Source organism: Callorhinchus milii, unplaced genomic scaffold, assembly GCF_018977255.1.
Source record: "Callorhinchus milii isolate IMCB2004 unplaced genomic scaffold, IMCB_Cmil_1.0 Scaffold3, whole genome shotgun sequence".
Taxonomy (NCBI): domain Eukaryota; kingdom Metazoa; phylum Chordata; class Chondrichthyes; order Chimaeriformes; family Callorhinchidae; genus Callorhinchus; species Callorhinchus milii.
The window spans coordinates 93,341,541-93,362,007 of NW_024704744.1; the positions used below are offsets into that span (position 1 = coordinate 93,341,541).

Here is a 20,467-nt window from a genome sequence, read left to right on the forward strand (position 1 = left end):
AATTACTCCAATTGGTTTACTGCAGTTTGGATCAATACATAGATTATAAACATTACAGTACACAGAGCAGCACATTCCATCATCAGGCTAAATGTTGAAGTCCTAGCACTTCGTATTGCTGTCCAGAGTGGAGAACGGGGGTGCAGGTTTGAACTTCCTCAATTTGACAAGGAACGCTGTAAAGAGAGGGTGAAAACCTCAATGAATCAAAAGGACGAGGAAAACAATCTGAATTAGAATTTTTTTTGAATGATAATATTAAGGCTCAGTCCGACCGATCTCTGCAATTGAAGTGTTCCAGTGCAACCGTGTTCAACCCACTTCACTGTAGCATGAATTCACTTAACAACACTACACGGTGAACTTTGGTCACTGCACATGCGCGGACCCTGCTAATGACCCTGGTTGAGTGTTTTNAGTTTTCTGTGCTAAAATAATGGTCAAGTTCCAGTGCATTGGGTCACCGACAATGTCACTTGCTTTGCGCATTCACAGAAAGCAGGAAATGTTGCCAGTGACCTGATGAACCAGAAGTTGGCCATTTTTCATTTGAACACAGGAAGCGAATTAGTCAGCTACACCAATCTGCAGTAAAACCTGCCTTGAGCCCTTGCCCATATGCATTGGTGGCGGTGAACTGCATTGCCATGGGGTGACATCCTTCAGAGGTCCCTCTGCCAGTTCAGGTGGAAGTTAATTATTCAAAAAGCTTCGTGTGTAGGGCCTTAAACTGTTCGATCATGATGGGAGAGGAAAATAAACACGCCCAATCCTATTCTCACCCAACATCCACATGCATGTACTTTACCGCAGGGGCTACTGGATGGTGATAAAGTGAGTGTGAAGCATCCTCATCTATGTTCAATAGCCTCTCCTGTCAATGTGTGAGGCCAGATTTGGGCTTGATGTGGAAGTTACTTGTGGAATCCCATTTATCCCAGCGAAATTATGTAAGAAGAGATGCAAATAGAAAAATAACGAACTCACCCGTGTGAGCAAATTGCTCGTGATGGGGTCTGGCAATGTAAGGAATTGCACAAAAAGGTTTGTTCTCCTCTTCTCCGTCACCTGTATATATTGTAGATTGTTTCAAAAATTGTACCATTGATATTCAGTTTCACAGATGATTTGCCTGAACTCTATATAAGTTTTACAAGGTAAGTTGCATTCTGTTTGTTTGGAGAAGAGTCAGTAATGAAATCGTAGTTGGAGAAAAAAAATCTGTGCGCAGTTGGCGGTTTCAATGTCACACACCATTGTTCGGGCAGAGTCCCAGAATTATTTTAAAAGCGACTTCTTGAAAAACAATACTGAAGGGTATTTTTGAAGAATGGGATCAGAGTGGGTAAACGTATTCACTTTCAAGGATATTTAGGAAACCAATAATTCCTATTTTGATATGTAAATAAGAGTTGAAATGGTCAATCTTGTTAAGATGACACAAAAGGACTACAATATATAGTAAAGTGACTGCCAGCATGGTAGAAGGCGAACTAGATGCACCTTGGTCTTCTTTTGCCTAGCAAATTCTTATGTTCTTATGACTAAAAGCACAGTGTGTTACCTTCATCTTCTGACGTGACGACATCGCTTTCTTCTCTGTGCTCCTCAAACTCGACAATCTGGTCCTTTTGTGGTTGCACTCTAGGTGCCGTGGTGCCATCCTTCCGTTTAGCTGGCGACACGAGCCATTCCCTTTGAATCACCTCAATGATTCTCTCGCACACCAACGGCAACTGGCAGCTACGCACCCCCTCCAACAAATCAATGACCTGTGTAATACTGCAAACAAGGTAGAGGATAAGAGTCTCTCTTTATCTCTTTCTTGAATCCCTCAAATCATCTTCTCATCTGTGGCTTTCTGGGGCATTGCATTCCAAAATCTTAGCACTCTTTGATAGAGACAAATGTTCATTCTTGCTTCAGGCATAATACTTTAACCCTAATCTTAAAATCGACAACAACAATTTTATATTTATGTTGCACCTTAATATTCCCATTGAACTATTTGAAAAATTAAGGGTGTTTCTCCCGGTGTCCTGGTCAACAATCCCTCATATTAAGTTGGTTACTGACTCTGTGGCTCTTTGTGGGACTTTGCTGCGTACATATTGTCTGCAGAATATATAGTCACTACACTTTACAGTAAATCCTGTGAAGCGCATTCAATGTCCTATTGATGTGGAAGACGCTATATCAATGAAAATATTATTATTATTGACTGCATATAAAGAGGTACTTGAAAGCTACCACCAAGGGATGACACAAGATGGGTCTAACCTGCATTGACACTTACTTTGCTAGATACACAGCACAGATATGTCCTTGCTTGAGGTGTGAGCAGGTAGCAGGCAATGCAAGCTGAGGGTTTATCATATCGAGAGCTATCTACAAAAGATAAGAAAATTAAGAAATAGAATGTTAGGTATAAAAATCATTTTACCTGAATGTATACTCGGATACTGGCTGTTACCCTCAACTATCCCACTGTTGATTTTCCCTCTCCCTAACCCAGGTGGTGCTGTGCCCGAATGTAGCTCCCCGACTGCTTCTCCAGTTGAGATAATTTGCTTGTTAATTCTTACAACAAAAATGATTGCAGGCAAAAATATCAGCAACACTCAAAAGCAGCAAATGGGTTATTTATACATTTACGTATCACCTGTTCTTGCCTCCTTAAACTTGGTTCAAACACTGCCCAAAATAGAAATCAATGACTTGTTTTCCGAATGTTGATAAATCCAAGAAATCGGAATGGGAGTGAAACAAATGAACACCTTAGATTCAGTAACAAGAGTTTTAGTAAAAAAATAGGCGACTCACAGCATCAAACAGCTTTCCTTGGAGGTCCTCAGTGGCGGACGCAATATCTTTGTTGATGAAGTTGACATTGTTTGGCCATTCTTCCTCGTGAGACACTTCCCAAGCTTTCCTCCAGCGCCGGTAATTCTTTTTGGCATTAGAGTGATGATCCTCCCTGATTTCAAAACTGTACACTCTCCCGGAAGTCCCAACTATTAATGGAGCAATTGGAGAAATGGAATTACTGAATGAACAAATAATAATAATAATCCTTGCATTTCATATAGTGCTTTTCACGTCTTCTGGACGTCTCAAAGCGCTTCACAGAATAGACTGTAAAGTGAATTGACTGTATATTTGTGGGCGAAACGCGGCAGCCAATTGCGCACAGCAGCGTCCCACAAACAGTCGTGGATTGAAGTGTAAACCCGCTTTTAAACTCTGTTTTTCTCTTTATAGAATAATCCTTGCATTTGATTTCAAAACATCTCAAAGCATTTCACCGGTTAATTAATTGTAGGGCAACCGTGGCACACAAATTTGCACACAGGAGGTCCCACAAACAATATTGAAGTGAATGATCAATTTTCCTGGACACTGGGAGGAACCACCTTCTCATTTCAAACAGTGTCCTAAAATCTTTTAACAAAACGTTAGTAACTGTGGCCAAGCCCACACAAGATGAAACATATTGGTTCGTTTCCCCATCAGGATTGTTTGGTATTCAATCTCACCAGATTGCCATTGGGACCATCCAACATATGGCATTAAAAGTTACCTGCCCTGGATAGAAATAGTGTCATTGCTCCACTTCCTGACCCAGCCTCCAAAACACAGTCTCCATGATTCACGTCCATCATCATCAGCATCGTGTTAGCATCCTGGAGGAGGAAGGGAAAAGAAAGACAAATAATGAGAATTCTCACTGAGCGCTATCCTGCCTTGTCATGTATATGCTCATTTTTGGAGACTAGCGACCCATGCACAGGATTGCATACTTTCCAATTACTGCACAGGTTGACTCCCAATCTGCTCGTTCCCATCACAGGTTTTACCTCCACATTGGCATTTTGAATTAACGGTTTAGGCTGGCATTTCAGCTCAATACTGAGTAAATGCCGGATTATTTGAGGTGCCGTCCTTTGGACTGGACTTCAAACCAAAGTCCCACCTGTCTTCACGTGGCTGTTAAACATACTGTGAAACTATTTGAAAAGAGAGGTGGTTTCTTCCTGGTGTCCTGAGCAACAATCTTATCGGATAAATTGATCATTTACGACTTGGCCGTTTGTGGGACCCTGCAATGTGCAAGTCGGCTGCCTGTTTGCGCTACACTTGACCACAATTATCTGTGAAGAGCTCTGAGAGGTTTGGCATTACAGGCACAGAGGTACGTTAAATGTAAAGATTATTGCCGCTTATCAAATGCAATGATTATTATGATCTCGCCGCACCATTTTTGTGAGTGTAAACAAAATCCTTAAGAGCAGATTAGCAACAACAACAACAAAAAATTGCATTTGTATAACGCTTTTCACTTAGGGAGGACGTCCCAAGGCCCTGGACAGCCAAGGCTTTGCACCCGAGTAGGGTGTTGGAATCGAGGGGTGGAGGGCAAGGCATGTGGTGGGATGACCGAAGGCAGAGGGGGGAAAAAAAATAACAGGTCTTGAGTCGGGCCTTGAAGGAGGCAAGGGAGGGGTGAGGGGCAAAGCGAAGGAGTTCCAGAGGGGCAGAAAGGCCTGACCGCCCTCCTGCCGATGGTGAGGCGAGCGGGGTGGAACTCTGCAGCTCGTGTCCTGTCCCGCCCCAGGCTCCGTGACCCCATCCCTCCCACCCTCGCTCCCCTCCACTGGCTCCCCATCCCCCAGAGGATCGAATTCAAGATCCTCATCCTCACCTACAAGGCCATTCACGGCCTCGCTCCCTCCTACCTCTCTGACCTACTATCCCCCTACCTACCTGCCCGTACCCTCCGTTCCTCTGGCTCTAGTCTGCTCCATGTCCTCCGCCCCAACCGCCCTACCATCGGTGGTCGGGCCTTCAGCCTCTCAGCCCCGAGGCTCTGGAACTCTATCCCCAGTGCCTTCGCCGCTTCCTCCCTTTCCTCCTTCAAGGCCGGTCTCAAGGCCTTTCTCTTTGACCGAGCCTTCAGCTCCCTCTCGACTCTCTTCCCCCTCCTCGCTCCCTCCCTTCCCTCCCCTCCCCCTCGACCATTTCCCCCCTCCTCACTCCCCCCCTCCCCTCCCCCTGACCATTTCCCCCCTCCTCACTCCCCCCCTCCCCCTCACCATTTCCCCCACCAATGCTCGGGTCCCGACCCAACAGTCCAGCGCCTCGGGACATCCTCCCGATGTGAAAGGCGCTCTATAAATGCAATCTTGTTGTCGTCGTCGTCGTCGGAACGTGGGGCAGAGGCGGGCGGGGGCTGAGCGGGTGGAGGGAGCGGGCGGGCGTGAGGGCGAGGGTCCAGTCGGCTGCGGGGACAGGGCGGGGGCAGGGGGCAGGGCAGCAGACAGGGCGGGGGCAGGGGGGCAGGACAGCAGGACAGGGCAGGGGCAGGGGGCAGGGCAGCAGGACAGGGCGGGGGCAGGGGGCAGGACAGGCAGGAGCAGGACAGCAGGACAGGGCGGGGGCAGGGGGGCAGGGCGGGGGGGCAGGACAGGGGCAGGACAGCAGGACAGGGCAGGGGGGCAGGACAGCAGGACAGGGGTAGGACAGGACATGGCAGGGGGCAGGGGGCAGGGGCAGGGGGCAGGGGCAGGGGGGCAGGGGCAGGGGCTGGGGGCGGGGCAGGGGGGCAGGGGCAGGGGCTGGGGGGGGGCAGGGGGCAGGGGGCAGGGCAGGGGCTGGGGGGCGGGGGCAGGGGGCAGGGCAGGGGCGGGGGGCGGGGCAGGGGGCAGGACAGGGCAGGGCAGGGGCTGGGGGGCGGGGGCAGGGGGCAGGGCAGGGGCTGGGGGGCGGGGGCAGGGGGGCAGGACAGGGCTGGGGGCCAGACCCCGGCCCTCTCGGGCCCTCTGGGGGGAGGCCTCTCCGAGTCAGGACGAAGGGGCTCTCGGAAGCCGATGGAAACCTTGGGATAGGAAATCGCTGGACCTCGTCTCATCCGCAGCACAAACTCCTCCAGAGACGCTCTCCTCAGCAGCAGCGGCACTCCCGCCGAGGTCCGGAGCTCCTGTCCGGGCCGCTGCCCCGCGATGTCCCGGTGCGGGATGGCCCCGCGGTCGCTCTGCAGCCGCCCCTCTCCGGTCAGAGTGAACATCTTCTGAAACCCCGAGCGGCGCCGCCCTCTCCGGTACTCCGCCAGGACCAGGTCTCCGGGCCTGAGGGGCGCCTCCGCGGCCCGACCCCCCCCTCCCCCCGGCTCCGGCCCCGGCCCCGGGCCCTCGGCCCCGACCCCCTCCGGGTCTCCCGCTCCCCCGCCCGCTGGGCCGCTCCGACCCCCTCCTGAGGCGGGAGGAGGGGCGGCGGCGGCTGAGGCTGACACCAGGTGCCTTTGGGCCCTCGGACCCGGGGGGAGGCCCAGCGGGAGGCCCCGGGAGAGGCCCGGGGGGAGGCCCCGGGAGAGGCCCGGGGGGAGGCCCCGGGAGAGGCCCGGGGGGAGGCCCGGGGGGAGGCCCGGCGGGAGGCCCCGGGAGAGGCCCGGGGGGAGGCCGGGCCGAGCCGCCGCCCACAGCCACTCGGCGGCTCGGCCGAGCGGAGCGGAGAGACGGAGCGGCGGCGACATGTGGTCCCACACAGAGAGGGAGAGAGGCGGAGACGGCGACCGGTTACTGTCACAGGGCCGTGTGGGTGTGTGTCTGTAAGTCAGACCCACGCGGGTCACACACCCACACAGACAGAGAGACACAGAGAGAGAGAGAGAGAGAGACACAGACTCCCTCTCTCTTCCTTTGCCACTCAATAGGAAGCGTTTCTCTCTCTCTCTATAGCTCCTCCTCGACACTGACCACTCACTCACTCACTCACTCACTCAACCCACCCACAGGCCATGTGGTCAGACTGGACAGGAACCCCCCCCCCCACACCCCGACCCCATCCCCCACACCCCCGACCCCCCCCCACACACCACCCCCGACCCCCCCCCCCACACACACCCCCGACCCCCCCCCCACACCCCCGACCCCATCCCCCACACCCCCCGACCCCCCCCCCACACACACCCCCCCCCCCACACACACCCCCGACCCCCCCCCCCACACACACCCTACCCCCCACACACACCCCCGACCCCCACACCCCCCCACACACACCCTACCCCCCCCACACACACCCCGACCCCCCACCCCCCCACACACACCCCCACCCCCCCACACACACCCTACCCCCCCCCCACACACCCCCGACCCCCCACACACACCCTACCCCCCCCCCCACACACACCCCCGACCCCACACCCCCGACCCCCCACCTAAAATGGGGCAGGTTTTGCTGTTTTTGCCACATCTCACTTTATATCCCCCCAAAAAATAATTTAAACCTGTAAACCTCTCTCTCTCTTCCTCCCCCCCATCCCTCCTCTCTCTCTCTTCCTCCCCCATCCTCTCTCTCTCTCTCTCTCTCCCCCCCTTCTCTCTCTCTCTCTCTCTCTCTCTCTCCCCCCTCCCCCTTTCTCTCTCTCTTCCTCCCCCCCATCCCTTCTCTCTCTCTCTTCCCCCCTCCCCCCCTCTCTCTCTCCCCCCCATCCCTTCTCTCTCTCTTCCTCCCCCCCATCCCTTCTCTCTCTCTCTCCCCCCTCCCCCTCTCTCTCTCTCTTCCTCCCCACATCCCTTCTCTCTCTCTTCCTCCCCTCCCCCCCTTCTCTCTCTCTCTCTCTCTCTCTCCCTCCCCCCCTTCTCTCTCTCTCTCTCCCCTCCCCCCCTTCTCTCTTCTCTCCCCTCCCCCCCTTCTCTCTCTCTCTCTCTCTCTCCCCTCCCCCCCTTCTCTCTCTCTCCCCCCCCTCCTCTTTTTCTCGCGCACTTTCCGAACGCGGCCACGCGGAGTCCTGTGGGCTCAGCGGTTAGAGCGCTCAGCTCGCGAGCGAAAGAGACCCGGGTTCGATGCCCGGGCAGGGGGTAAGCCTCGGGCAGGTTTCTTTACTCCACTCCGCACGCCTGACGATGATGATGATCCCGCAAGAGAGGAAAAAAAAGGACCCGATAATAAATCGGTCACTTCAATCTCCACGACTGTTTGTGGGGACGCTGCTGTGCGCAATTGGCTGCCGCGTTTCGCCCAAAAAATCCACGGTCAATTCACTTTACAGTCTACGCTGTGAAGCGCTTTGAGACGTCTCGATGACGTGAAAAGCGCTGCAACAAATGCAGGGATTATTATTATTTATTATTATGAATTATTTGTAAAGAGAATTACGACGACGTTACATTTATGTATGTAACATTGCTCTGGGACGCTCCCCCGTGCGAGGGGTTCAATAGATACGCAAGTTGTTGTTGATTAGCACCCTTCACGTCAAGAGAACATCTCAAAACGCTTCAGAGAGCCGATTAACAACAACAAAATTACATTTATATAGTGCCTTTCATGTCGAGAGGACTTCCCGAGGCGCTGGACAGACAGAGTTACAGACCCGAGCTGTGGTTCGGGGTGGGGGAGAGGGGGAGAGGGGAGGGCGGGGGGGGGAGGGGGAGCAGGGAGATCGAAAGCACGGTCGAAGAGGAGGGTCTTGAGGTGGGTCTTGGAGGGGGCGAGACGGGGGGATTGCAAGATGGAGTTCCAGAGGGTGGGGGCAGAGTGGCGGAAGGCCCGCCCGCCGATAGTAAGTTCGAGCAAGGCGGGGGACGTGAAGCAGGCCGGAGCCCGCTGAGCGGAGGGAGCGAACAGGATGGTAGGGGGTTAGGAGGTCGGAGGGAGCAAGACCATGGAGGGCTTTGAAGGTGAGGACCAGGATCTTGAACTGTATCCTGTGTGTGATGGGAAGCCGGTGGAGTCGGGCGAGGATGGGGGAGGCTGATAGGGTCTCGGAGCCCGGTGCGGGAGAGGACACGGGCTGCAGCCAAACTGAGGATGGGGTGGGGCAGGGTGACCTTCAGTTGAGTCGAAAAGAAAAGGTCTTAAATGACAATAAATCGATGCTTGAAGAAGAGGGATGTTAAAGGGAGTGGAGAGTGAGCAGCGGTGGGGATTGGAAGAGGTGGGTCATATGGAGAAAAACAGATCTGGGGCCAAATGGCATGATTCTGTGCTGTAACGTTCTCCAGGCCAACTTTGTTATAACATTTTTTTAATATAAGAAGCTGTGCTGTGCTGTGCTGGGGTCAGCCTGTACTAGATGCCTTAGTTCCCTTTATAATAACGATCACTGCACTTAAAAATAACTTAAAAATAACTTGGGTGAAGTACTTTTATACACTTGAGACATTTTGTGCACCGCCTGACAGGTGGCAACAGTCAGAGCAGCAAAGACAGAGGCACACGAATAGGTCACAGAAGTCTCACCACACACACACGCACACACACAGGAAATAATGCATGATACAGTGACACCCAGAAATCAAGTGCAATTTGGAGGAAATCCATTTTGAAAGTACACATCAGAGTTGGTCTCAAGTATTGTTTAATGGGAAGACGGATAATTTGGTGGGTGTTAATAATAATAATAATGCTTGCATTTGATACAGCGCCTTATCATGTCAGTGAGACATCTCAACAGCTTCAACGGGATATACTGCAAAGTGAATTGACTGTATTTTCTGAGCGAAACATTTGCGCACAGTGTTCTGGAAGGAGGCGATGCAGTGGGTGAAAGAGCTTGGTCATCTGTGATACCCTTTCTTTTGATCATGTTTTGATCACAACATCTGTTGTGATGTCCCAAGTCTAACCAGTTCACGTGTGTGGCAAGCAGAGCAAGGGAGTGAAGATTGTAGCCTCAAAACCTTCTTCAAAATCTATTCCTTTGAGATCCTTAAATTATTTAATAACAAAACACACCGTCAATTCACTTTGTATATTCTGTGAAGTGTTTTGAGACGTCTAGAAGACGTGATAAGGTGCTATATCAAATGCAAGGATTATTTTTATTATACATACATATCTGTAAAGCACTTCAAGACATGCATCCTTTGCGAAAGTTGTTGCTATGTATAATTGCATATTGTGTAAGGAGAGCAGAGTTTTTAAGGGGAGCCAAAGATTTTACAGTGGTATTTTCTTGGGGTTATACAGCAGCAGTACTTTACCAAACGCCTCCATTTCATCTCAGCAAATGGTTTCTCCTCCCGCCCCCGCCCAGTCACCTGCAGGGTTTCCAGGGGCTTCATCCTTGGCCTCTTCTTTTCCTTATCTATATGCTCCCTCTGGGCGATGTCATCTGCAGACACGGGGTAAACTTCCATATGTATGCGGACGACACACAAATCTACTTTGCCTCCTCCAGTACCAACTCCAGGTCCCCCGATGTTCTATCAGCTTGTCTGGCAGACATCAAGGCCTGGATGAGTGTAAACTTCCTGCAGCTGAATACGGACAAGATGGAAGCCATACTCCTTGGCTCCCGTCAAGGTCTTCCCTCCTGCGGATCTGAACCCCTCAACCTCCTTGGGCTCTCCCTCAGAATCACTGAACCAGTGCGCAACCTAAGCGTCCAGTTCGACCCCCAACTGTCCTTCCTCCCCCACATCCAGTCCCTAACCAGGAGCCTTCTTCCACCTTAGCCACATTTCCCGCCTCTGACCGTATCTTACCCCAAATGCAGCCGAAACCCTCGTGCATGCGTTTGTCACCTCCCACTTGGATTAGTCCAACTCACTCCTCGCCGGTCTCCTTAGCTCCACCATTCACAAGATCAGCTCATTCAAAACTCTGCCGCCTGCATACTGACCCGGACCAACATCTCAGCAGTTCTGGCCCAGGCTCCACATCACCGAATGGATCGACGTCAAGATCCTCAAACTCGTGTTCAAATCCCTTCACTCCTTGGCACCTCCCTAACTCTCCGACCTCCTCACTCCCCAATCCACCACCCGGTACCTCCGCCGACTGGCACCGGCCTCCTGCTCGTCCCTCGCACCATCCACCCCACCATCGGAAGTCGCGCTTTCAGCCATTACACCCCAAAACACTCTGGAACACTCTCACTCAATCCCTCTGCCTTGCCCCCCCTCTCTCCTCTCTTTCAAGTCCTGCCTGAAAACTTTCCTGCTCGACCGTGCTTATGGCCACCTCTCTCCTCCCCCCTCCTCGGAGTCAAGCTCAGCCACTGTTAAGCTCTCTGAGACGCTACCCTGCGAGGAGGGCGCTATACAAGTGCAAGTTGTTGTTGCAGTAAGCAGGAAAGTACTGGAAAATTAATTGCAAAAATGAGCTTTCCTCCAAAACAAAACAAATTGCTCTCGTTCCTCCTGCACTTCTCTTTCCATCTGTCTCTGGGTATCTCATAGCAAGGGACGCACAGCAGCAGATATAAGTTGTATTATTACAGTAATGCGAATGTTTTTGTTATCGTTGAATGGGGATTCAGCCTGTGAGGGATGTTTCTACCAACATTTATTGTACTCTAACAATAAACGTGTGATTTCTACAGACGAGGCGTGACTATATCCTGGTTCCCTACATATTAAACAACATTTTTAGACTAACGTAATTGTTCCGTGGATCCGTAGGCTGTAACTTCACAACGTTCTACAAATTTTAAATTGTATCATAACAGAAAAATTAAGAGTGTTGCACACCCCTGGATATTAGGTTACATTATCACAACAACTTACATTTATATAGTGCCCTTCATGCAGGATTTACTTATTTATTTTGCTCTCTTGTTGGGTGTCTGACTCATGCGGAAACCCATCACTGCTTAAGAGTATCCAAACCAAGCTTGAGATTTCCATGCATCCCACCTACACATAGAAATCCCAGAGCTAGACAGCTGGAATGGATTGCGCACTCTGTCCCTGGAGGGACACATCCTGTTTACCTAATTCCAGAAAGTATTAGGCGCAGGTTGGCAAGAGCCAAGGACTTAGGGATCCCAACAAAAACAACAAAATTGCATTTGTATAGCGCCTTTCACGTCAGGAGGACGTCCCAAGGCACCAAACGCTCAGTGTTTCAGACACGAGCTGGGTGTCGGGATTGGGGAAGGCTGGAGGGCAGGGGAGGGAAGGAGGGTGACCCGAAGGCACTTCTGTGAAGTGCTTTAAGACGTCTCGAAGACGTGATATCAAATGCAAGGATTATTATTACATTGGAGCCTAAGCAGCTGATGGGGTAAATTTCCACATCTATGCGGATGACACCCAACTCTACCTCTCTGCCTCCACCCTGAACTCCAAGACTACTGAGGTCCTGACCGACTGCCTGTCTGACATCAAGTCCTGGACGAGGGCCAACTTTCTCCAACTCAACGTCAGCAAGACCGAGGCCCACCTGATTGGCTCGCGCCAGCGCCTCCGCACATCAGGCGCCGGCAGCATCAGCCTCCACGGCTGCACACTCAACCTCACTAAGCCGGTCAGGAACCTGGGTGTCTTGTTTGACCCTGAACTGTCCTCTCTCCCCCACATCCGCACCATGACCGGCACTGCCTACCACCACCTCCGCAACATTGCCAGACTCCCCCACTGCCTCACCCCTCAGGCTGTCAAAACCCTCACCCACACATTCGTCACCTCAAGGCTTGATTACGGGAACTCTCTCCTCATCGGTCTTCCCAACTCTTCCATTCACAACCTGCAGATCATCCAAAACTCTGCAGCTCATGTACTCTCACGCACCAGGCTCCGCGACCCCATCACTCCCATCCTCGCTCGACTCCACTGACTCCCCATCCCCCAGAGGATCGAGTTCAAGATCCTCATCCTCACCTTTAAGGCCATCCATGGCCTTGTCCCCTCCTACCTCTCTGACCTGCTGACTCCCTACCAACCTGCCCACTCCCTCCGTTCAGCGGGCTCCGGTCTGTTCCATGTCTACCACCCGAACCCGCCCTACCATCGGTGGCCGGGCTTTCAGCCTCTCTGCCCCCACACTCTGGAACTCCATCCCACGGTCGAGCACCTTTCACAGATCTTAAGATGATGCATTACGGGGCTGGAGGATGTTAGTGATTATGCACAACATGTTTACAATTGTTAATCTGAATTAAAGTAATACAATAATTAGCAGTGTTACTCTGGATGGGCTACAGGCTGTGAGTTACTCCACACACTGGCCACACAGATGGGAATGAACAGTGTTAGAGGCTTGAGTCACTCCACACATTGGCCAACAACAACAAGATTACATTTGTACAGCGCCTTTCATGTGGGGAGGACGTCCCAAGGCGCTGGACAATGTGCAGCATTTCAGACCCAAGCTATGGTACAGGGAAGGAGAAGGAAGTGGAAGGGAAGGGGAATGACCGATGGCATAGCTGAAGAGGAGGGTCTTGAGGCGGGACTTGAAGGAAGTTAAGGAGGGGGCGAGGCGGAGTGACTGGGGGATGGAATTCCAGAGGTTGGAGGCAGAGTGGCTGAAGGCTCTCCCGCCAACGGTGGGGCGGGTGGGTCGGGGGACGTGGAGCAGGCCAGAGCCGGCTGAGCGGAGGGAGCGGGCGGGTTGGTAGGGGGTTAGGAGGTTGCAGAGGTAGGGTGGGGCGAGGCCATGGAGGGCTTTGTAGGTGAGGACCAGGATCTTGAACTGGTTCCTCTGAAGGATAGGGAGCCAATGGAATCGGGTGAGAATGGGGGAGATGGGGTCATGGCGTTTGTGCAGGAGAGGACACGGGCTGCAGAGTTCTGGATTATCTGCAGCCTGTGGAGGGGGGAGTTGGGAAGGCCGACAAGCGGAGCGTTTGGATAGTCGAGCCCGGAGGTGAGGACGGCAATGACCGAGAGCTTCAGCGGCCTGAGGTAGTGGCGGAGCCGGGCGACGTTACGGAGGTGAGGGAAGAGGCAGAGCGGTTCGTGGCTTGGATGCGGGTGAAAGAAAAGACCCCCCCCACCGCCCCCCCGCACCCCGCCCCACCGCCCCCGAGGTTCCCGACCGGCTCGGTGGGCCGGTGAGCCGAAGCGCGCGCGACCCCCCCCCCCGCCGCCGGACAGAGCCCGAGGGGCGCCGTCGCGGGCCAATCGCCGCGGCCTGAGGGGCTGCGGGTTGCTCCACAGGGGGGGCCACACGGACTGCCCAGACTGTAGTGACTGGGCATTGTGTGTATGTGTGAGTGTGTGTGTGAGTGAGTGAGTGAGTGAGACTCTGCAGTGATTGACAGCTCCTGTCCCCGCCCCCTCTCTCCCCCCTCCCCCCCCGTCCCCCTCTCCCGGGCGCGCGTGCGCAGTGGGTTACACGTGGCGACACGGCATGGCGGCGGTTGGAGACGGGGCAGAGTCGCGCTGCCGCTGCCGCTTCTCCCCGGCGGCGGCCGAGTGCTTGGCCACCGCGGCGGCGGACGGCAGGATCCGGGTGTGGAGCACGCAGGGCAGCGGCCTGAGGCACGAGTACGTGCCGTCCTCTCACCTGAGCGCCACTTGCAGCTGCCTGGCGTGGGCTCCCCCGCGGCCGCTCGGTCAGGTGAGTCTCAGGCTTCGGCGGGGCCTAGTGAGGGCGGCGCGCGGGGGAGAGGGGTGATCCCAGGGGCCTGGGAGCGGGGGTCGGGCCGGGCCGGGCCGGGTCGGGTCGGGGGCTGTAGTGCGCGGCTGTTACCGAGGGTTTGTCACGGAGCGGGGCCTCGGGGCTGGGACTTTTCAACCGCCTTTTCAGTGGTTGTGGCCGCGGCTGCATGTGGCGCACAGCCGACCCCCCCACCCCCCACCCTTCCTCTCTCTCTCTCTCTCTCTCTCCCCTCCCCCCCCCTCTCTCCCCTGCCCCCCCCCCCCCCAACAACCAGCCTGGCACCCCGCATGATGAGGGGGTTTTTTTTTGGGGGGGGGTGGGGGGAAGAGCTGGGGAGGGGGTGGGGGGTCCCCGAGGTTTTCTCTCCCAACTCGCTTTACAACTAACTAACTGTGGGGGTTGGGGGGTGGGGGGGAAACTCGGTGAACCTCCAGCCGCCCCTCCCTTTTATTATTTTTTTAAAAAAAAAAATTTTTTTTTTACCAAAAAATATATATATTTCTCTCCCCCCCCCTCCATTTATTTCGATGTCAATCTTTTTTTTCTAAAAAAAAGAAGCTCGACTTTACAGAGACGTTTTTAGGGACGTTGTGAAATGATTAGCAGCGACAGACAAAAAAAAATAACTCCCCCCCCCCCCCCCCAAACTCATCGGATCTTTCTGATCCTATTCTCTCTCTTTTTATTAAAAGAAAATTAAAAATAAAAGGGAAAAACTTTGGGATCGAACTTAGTTTGATCTTTTTATTGAGAGCCTTTAAAACAATGTGGTTTTTTTTTACTTTCTCTCTCTCTCTCACTCACTCACTCACTCACACTCTCTCACTCACTCTCTCACTCACACACTCACTCTCTCTCTCTCTCACTCACTCACTCACACATACCATCTCCTCCTCCTCCTCCAGCCTGTTCCACGTGTAATGGAGAGGCGAGCTATGGGCAAGGCAAGGCCACACCGCCTGGGGATTGGGAGTTTTAAAGGGACGGGACCCGTGTGCTTGCCTTGTCCTACCACATGGTTGGGGGGGGGGTTGACCAGAGAGAACTTAACTCCCAACTTGTCTCAGTTTTTAGTTGTTAATCACCAGCTTGAGGTGTCTGTCTGTCTGTCTGTCTGACTTGCACACGTTGTGGAGCTGTAACTCACTGACAATCCACAGCTTGGAACTGTTCATGTTAAAATTTAGTTTTTTTTTAAAACGATCTTTCTCGTTAAAAAATGTACCCAAATGAAGTAGTTTCGCCCACACAATATACAGTCGATTCACGTTGCACTATATTCTGTGAAGCGCTTTTGAGACGCCTCGGAAGACGTGATAAGGCGCTATATCGAATGCAAGGATTATTATTACTATTATTTAGTGCTAAAGTTGTAATATTATCCATGTGCAGGTGCAAAAACTAACCATTTTATGAAACGAAATCCCACTTTTCATTATTTTCCACATATATTGATGCACGTGTAATGCACTTTCAAGACGCGGATGTGGATTTAAAATTAGCAGAAGAAAAGGAAGCAGAGAGTCATTGTTGGGGGAGCTCGGTCAAAATGGGGCAACGTATTAAGCGAGGTACCTCAGGGGCCTGTACTAGGACCCCTCCAGTTCCACATATATATTAGAATGACCTGGATTCACAGACCCAGTAAATTTGCAGATAACACCCAAGTTGGGGACAACAACATCAACTTGCGCTTATACAGCGCCCTCCACACAGGGTAGCGTCTCGGTGCTTTAGCAGCGGCAGAGCCTGACTCCGAGCTGGGAGGGCGGGGGGATCGTAAGCACGCTCGAAAAGGAAGGATTTCAGGCGGGACCTGAAAAAGGGGAGAAAGGGGCAAGGTGGAGGGATTGAGGGAGAGAATTCCAGAGTTTCTGGGCAGAGTGGCTGAAAGCGAGACCTCTATTGGTCGAGCGGAGAGTGTGAGGGACAAGCAGGAGGGTGGTGCCAGTCGAGCGAAGGTGGTGGATTGGGGAGTGAAGAGGTCGGAGAGGTAGGGACGTGCCCGGGAGTGAATGCATTTGAACATGAGTGTGAGGATCTTGAAGTCGATCTATTCGATGATGGGGAGCCAGGGGAGCCTGGCCAGAACCGGTGAAATGGGGGTACGGAGTTTGGTCCGGGCAAGTATGCGGGCAGCAGAGTTCTGAATGAGCTGGATTTTTTGAATAGTGAGGCTGGGAAGACCGTCGAGGAGTGCGTTTGAGTAATCCAGGGTTTCGGCTGCATTTGAGGTAAGGTTCGGTTGGAGGCGGGCAATGTGGCGGAGGTGGAGGAAGGCAGTCCTGGTCACGGATGGATGTGGGGGAGGAAGGACAGCTGGAGGTCGACCATGATGCCTAGATTGCGCACTGGTTTGGTAAGTCTGAGGAAGGGAAGGAAATGTGGAATCGGAGGAGGAAGCAAAGGTTCTACAAAGAAAGCTTGATAGAGTATGCACATGGGCTGATACTTGGCATGTTAAGTTTAGTACCAATAAATCCAAGGTACTTCATATAGAATTTAAGAATAGAAAACACGAACACTCCATGAATGGGATTGAATTTTCCAAGGGGGGGAAGCTGAAAGGGGTGTTCGTTGACTCATCGCTCACAATGTGAGGCAGCAATAAACAAGGCAAATGGACATTATTGCTAAATCAGCTAAGTTCAGATCCCCTGTAGAATGTTCCGGTCAGACTGCACCTTAAATACGGCTTAGAGTTCTGGTCACCATGTGATAAGGGGGCTATCAAGACCAGAGTCCAGAGGAAAGCAATGAGGATGATTCCCCAGTGTTAGAGGAATAAGTTCTGAGCAACGATTAGACAAGCTCGGGCTCTTCAAGTCTTGTAAGAAGACGACTTAGATGGGACTTCACAGAGGTGCACAAAATTTTAAATGGGATTGAAAAAGTAAACCCAGATCAATAATTTAGGATATATCAAGACAGTGGAACAATAGGACATAGATTTAGAGCTGTAAAGGGTAATTTCAGCTAATACTCAGGAAGTTTTTCTTTACGTAGGGGGTAATCAATGACTGGAACAGGTTACCAGGAAAGATGGTAAAGGCCAGGGCACTAGATTCATTTAAAAAGCAGTTTGATGAAGTGATGGGGGACATTAAGGCGGCTGTTCCAGAGGAATGAGATAGGATGGGCTGAAAAGCCTTCTTCGTCCAGACCAATCTTTATTTTCTGAGAGATCGAGGTTATAGATCAATAATTTATATTTTATCCCCTTTTTCCTAAAGGCACTGACTTGTTCTGGGATAGGATTCCTTGGGTGCTTCTTGCCCTCTATAAATGGCTGACATGGACACTTCCATGTGTGAGGTTCACACATGATAGGAGCCATTTTTTATGTTTGTGTGTAGATATTAACTTTTGAAGCGATTGCACATCTCTGAACCTGTTCTCACCTGATGTCCACCTGTTTGCAAGGTCAGCGGCTAGTGATCAGGAGCTTTACTCTCTGTTTGGCATGCCACTTCCCTGGCCTAGTGGTGCCCACAAAATACACACAGTCACACCACTTTACATTAAATACTGCGAAGGGCTTTCAGATGTCTTGACGAAATGAGGAGATCCTATATCAAAGTTAAAGTATTATTATTCTGTACTGTCACTCATTAGATCAGCTAATTCTGCATAGACTGATGATTGACCCTGAGTCTTGGGAGTCCAGGGCTTTTTGATATTGAGTTAGGGTTAGGATTGAGCAGTGGATTCACCATTCGTGTCCTCAGAAGCTCTGAGAACTGTCAACAAATATGTTTTCAGTTACCGGTAAACCAGTTAACTAGTTGCTTTCTTACCAAAAAGTAAGCTGCAGTAATGGACTCAACAGGTAAGAGATTTATATTGTTAGTGACAATTGTGTAAACCACAAAATAGTGTAGGTCTTTGTTTAACTTTCTTCAGCTCAATGTGCGCAAAACTGAGGCCCTCCTGATTGGCTCACGTCAGCGCCTCCGCACCTCAGGCGCTGACAGCATCAGCATCCAAGGCTGCACTCTCCACCTCTCAAAGCCATCAGGAACCTCGGGGTTCTGTTCGACCCTGAGCCGTCCTTTCTTCCTCATATCCGCACCACAACTGGCACCGCCTTCCATCACCTCCGGAACATCGCCAGACTACGGCACTACCTCACGCGGCTGAAACCCTGGTCCACGCCTTTTATCACTCAAGGCTGGACTATGGGAACTCTCTCCTCGCCGGCCTTCCCGGCCCTCCCTCCACACTGCAGGTCATTCAGAACTCTGCAGCTCGTGTACTGTCCCGCACCAGACACCGCGACCACCCTCGCTCGCCTCCACTGGCTCCCCATCCCCCAGAGGATCGAATTCAAGATCCTCATCCTCACCTACAAGGCCATTCTCGGCCTCGCTCCCTCCTACCTCTCCGACCTACTATCCCCCTACTTACCTGCCCGTACCCTCCATTCCTCTGGCTCCGGTCTGCTCCACATCCCCCGGCCCAACCGCCCTACCATCGGTGGCCGGGCCTTCAGACTCTCAGCCCCGAGGCTCTGGAACTCCATCCCCCAGTGCCTTCGCCGCCTCCTCCCTTTCCTCCTTCAAGGCCGGTCTCAAGACCTTTCTCTTTGACTGTGCCTTCAGCTCCCCTCTCGACTCTCTACCCCCTCCTCGCTCCCTCCCTTCCCTCCCCTCACCCTGATCATTTCCCCCCTCCTCGCTCCCTCCCTTCCCTCCCCTCACCCTGATCATTTCCCCCCAATGCTCGGGTCCCGACCTAACCGTCTAGCGCTTTCGAATTCAAGATCCTCACCCTCACCTACAAGGCCATTCTCGGCCTCGCTCCCTCCTACCTCTCTGACCTACTATCCGCCTACCTACCCGCCCGTACCCTCCGTTCCTCTGGCTCCGGTCTGCTCCACGTCTCCCGCCCCAACCGCCCTACCATCGGTGGTCGGGCCTTCAGCCTCTCAGCCCCGAGGCTCTGGAACTCCATCCCCAGTGCCTTCGCCGCCTCCTCCCTTTCCTCCTTCAAGGCCGGTCTCAAGTCCTTTCTCTTTGACCGTGCCTTCAGCTCCCCTCTCGACTCTCTACCCCCTCCTCGCTCCCTCCCTTCCCTCCCCTCACCCTGACCATTTCCCCACTCCTCGCCCCCTCCCTTCCCTCCCCCTTACCATTTCCCCCCAATGCTCGGGTCCTGACCCAACTGTACAGCGCCTTGGGACGTCCTCCCGACGTGAAAGGCGCTGAATAAATGGAATCTTGTTGTTGTTGTTTGTGTCGTCCTCCCGACGTGAAAGGCGCTCTATAAATAAAATCTTGTTGTTGTTGCTTTATTTTTTGTTCCTCTGCATCTCTCCTAAAAACTCTGCATGTACTTGGATATGGTTGCATGGATCTCCTCTGCACCAAGTGGCCATTCTTCATGTGTAAGCCCATGCAGTTGAATATCAGTGAGCCATGTAACTGAGAGACATCACTTCTCAGTCCAAACCTGAAGTTGCCCAATTTACATTGCCCAGTTGTCCACTTTACAGTTCACAGCAGATTCTCTTGAAGTGTGATCAGATGTGGTTCTCTGTCTCTTTTTTACTCTCTGTCTATCACTGAAGACTTTTAGTTCTGTTTGCCTCATTTTCACATTGGGCTGTGAATTAAGAAGCTGAGCCATTGTGTATTTTTACACATGGCCATTTGGAGGTTGTATCTTTTTGCATTTAAATCTCCAGAGTAGCCACAATTTTTTTAAAAAAGATTGACAAACGGCTTTCAATAGAAATAGCTGACATCAAGAGGGTTTTCTTTACAGAAAAAGTAATAGTCTGAGTTTGAAGTGAATGCATCTGAATAAAAGTAACGTTGCCTATGAAATGCAGTGAAGTTCCTACAAATACTTCATGAAGTTCTAAGATGTCTTGTAATAGCCACTATCAAAGGAAGGATTCTTTACCATAATACAGAAACATAAATCTACAGTTGGGAGGATGTTCTAATAACTATAAAGCAAGCAGTTTGCTTTTTCAAAGCTTGTTATTAGAACCCTTCAGTAACTCCCAGTAAATCTTCTAACATAATGTTTGATTTCAAAATGTTTTTCAAAAGATTAAGTGAGGCTTTGTATAACAACTTGCATTTATATAATTACTACATGTACCCGTTGCAGCTACACTTGCAACCAA

The 20,467-nt window shown here is 52.0% G+C and overlaps 2 protein-coding genes across 2 annotated transcripts in view; one reads left to right on the forward strand and one right to left on the reverse strand.

Moving 5' to 3' along the window:
- Positions 1-2: 2 nt before the first annotated feature.
- trmt61b (tRNA methyltransferase 61B) lies at positions 3-6,529 on the reverse strand. The gene is made up of 7 exons (XM_042333167.1): positions 5,876-6,529; positions 3,581-3,683; positions 2,824-3,014; positions 2,297-2,388; positions 1,565-1,782; positions 988-1,068; positions 3-176 (listed from the first exon to the last, which is right to left on the reverse strand). Exons 1-7 carry the CDS (start codon positions 6,527-6,529, stop codon positions 103-105), a joined length of 1,413 nt encoding a protein of 470 aa, XP_042189101.1. The 3' UTR covers positions 3-102.
- A 7,529-nt stretch (positions 6,530-14,058) lies between these two features.
- Positions 14,059-20,467, forward strand: part of wdr43 (WD repeat domain 43) — a 28,195-nt gene continuing 21,786 nt past the window's right edge. Inside the window, exon 1 of the mRNA XM_042333305.1 lies at positions 14,059-14,289. Coding sequence (XP_042189239.1) covers positions 14,080-14,289 — 210 coding nt within the window. The 5' untranslated portion in view covers positions 14,059-14,079. The remainder of the gene's footprint in view (positions 14,290-20,467) is intronic.

Bases quoted from the DNA above. Each gene is read 5' to 3' on its own strand.
- trmt61b (XM_042333167.1), bottom strand. From the start codon at position 6,529: ATGTCGCCGCCGCTCCGTCTCTCCGCTCCGCTCGGCCGAGCCGCCGAG. The intron at 3,015-3,580 runs GTAACTTTTAAT...CTCCATTAATAG, and splicing joins ACTATTTCTATCCAGGGCAG to TTGGGACTTCCGGGAGAGTG. The intron at 1,783-2,296 runs GTAAGTGTCAAT...CCTTGTTTGCAG, and splicing joins TGTGCTGTGTATCTAGCAAA to TATTACACAGGTCATTGATT.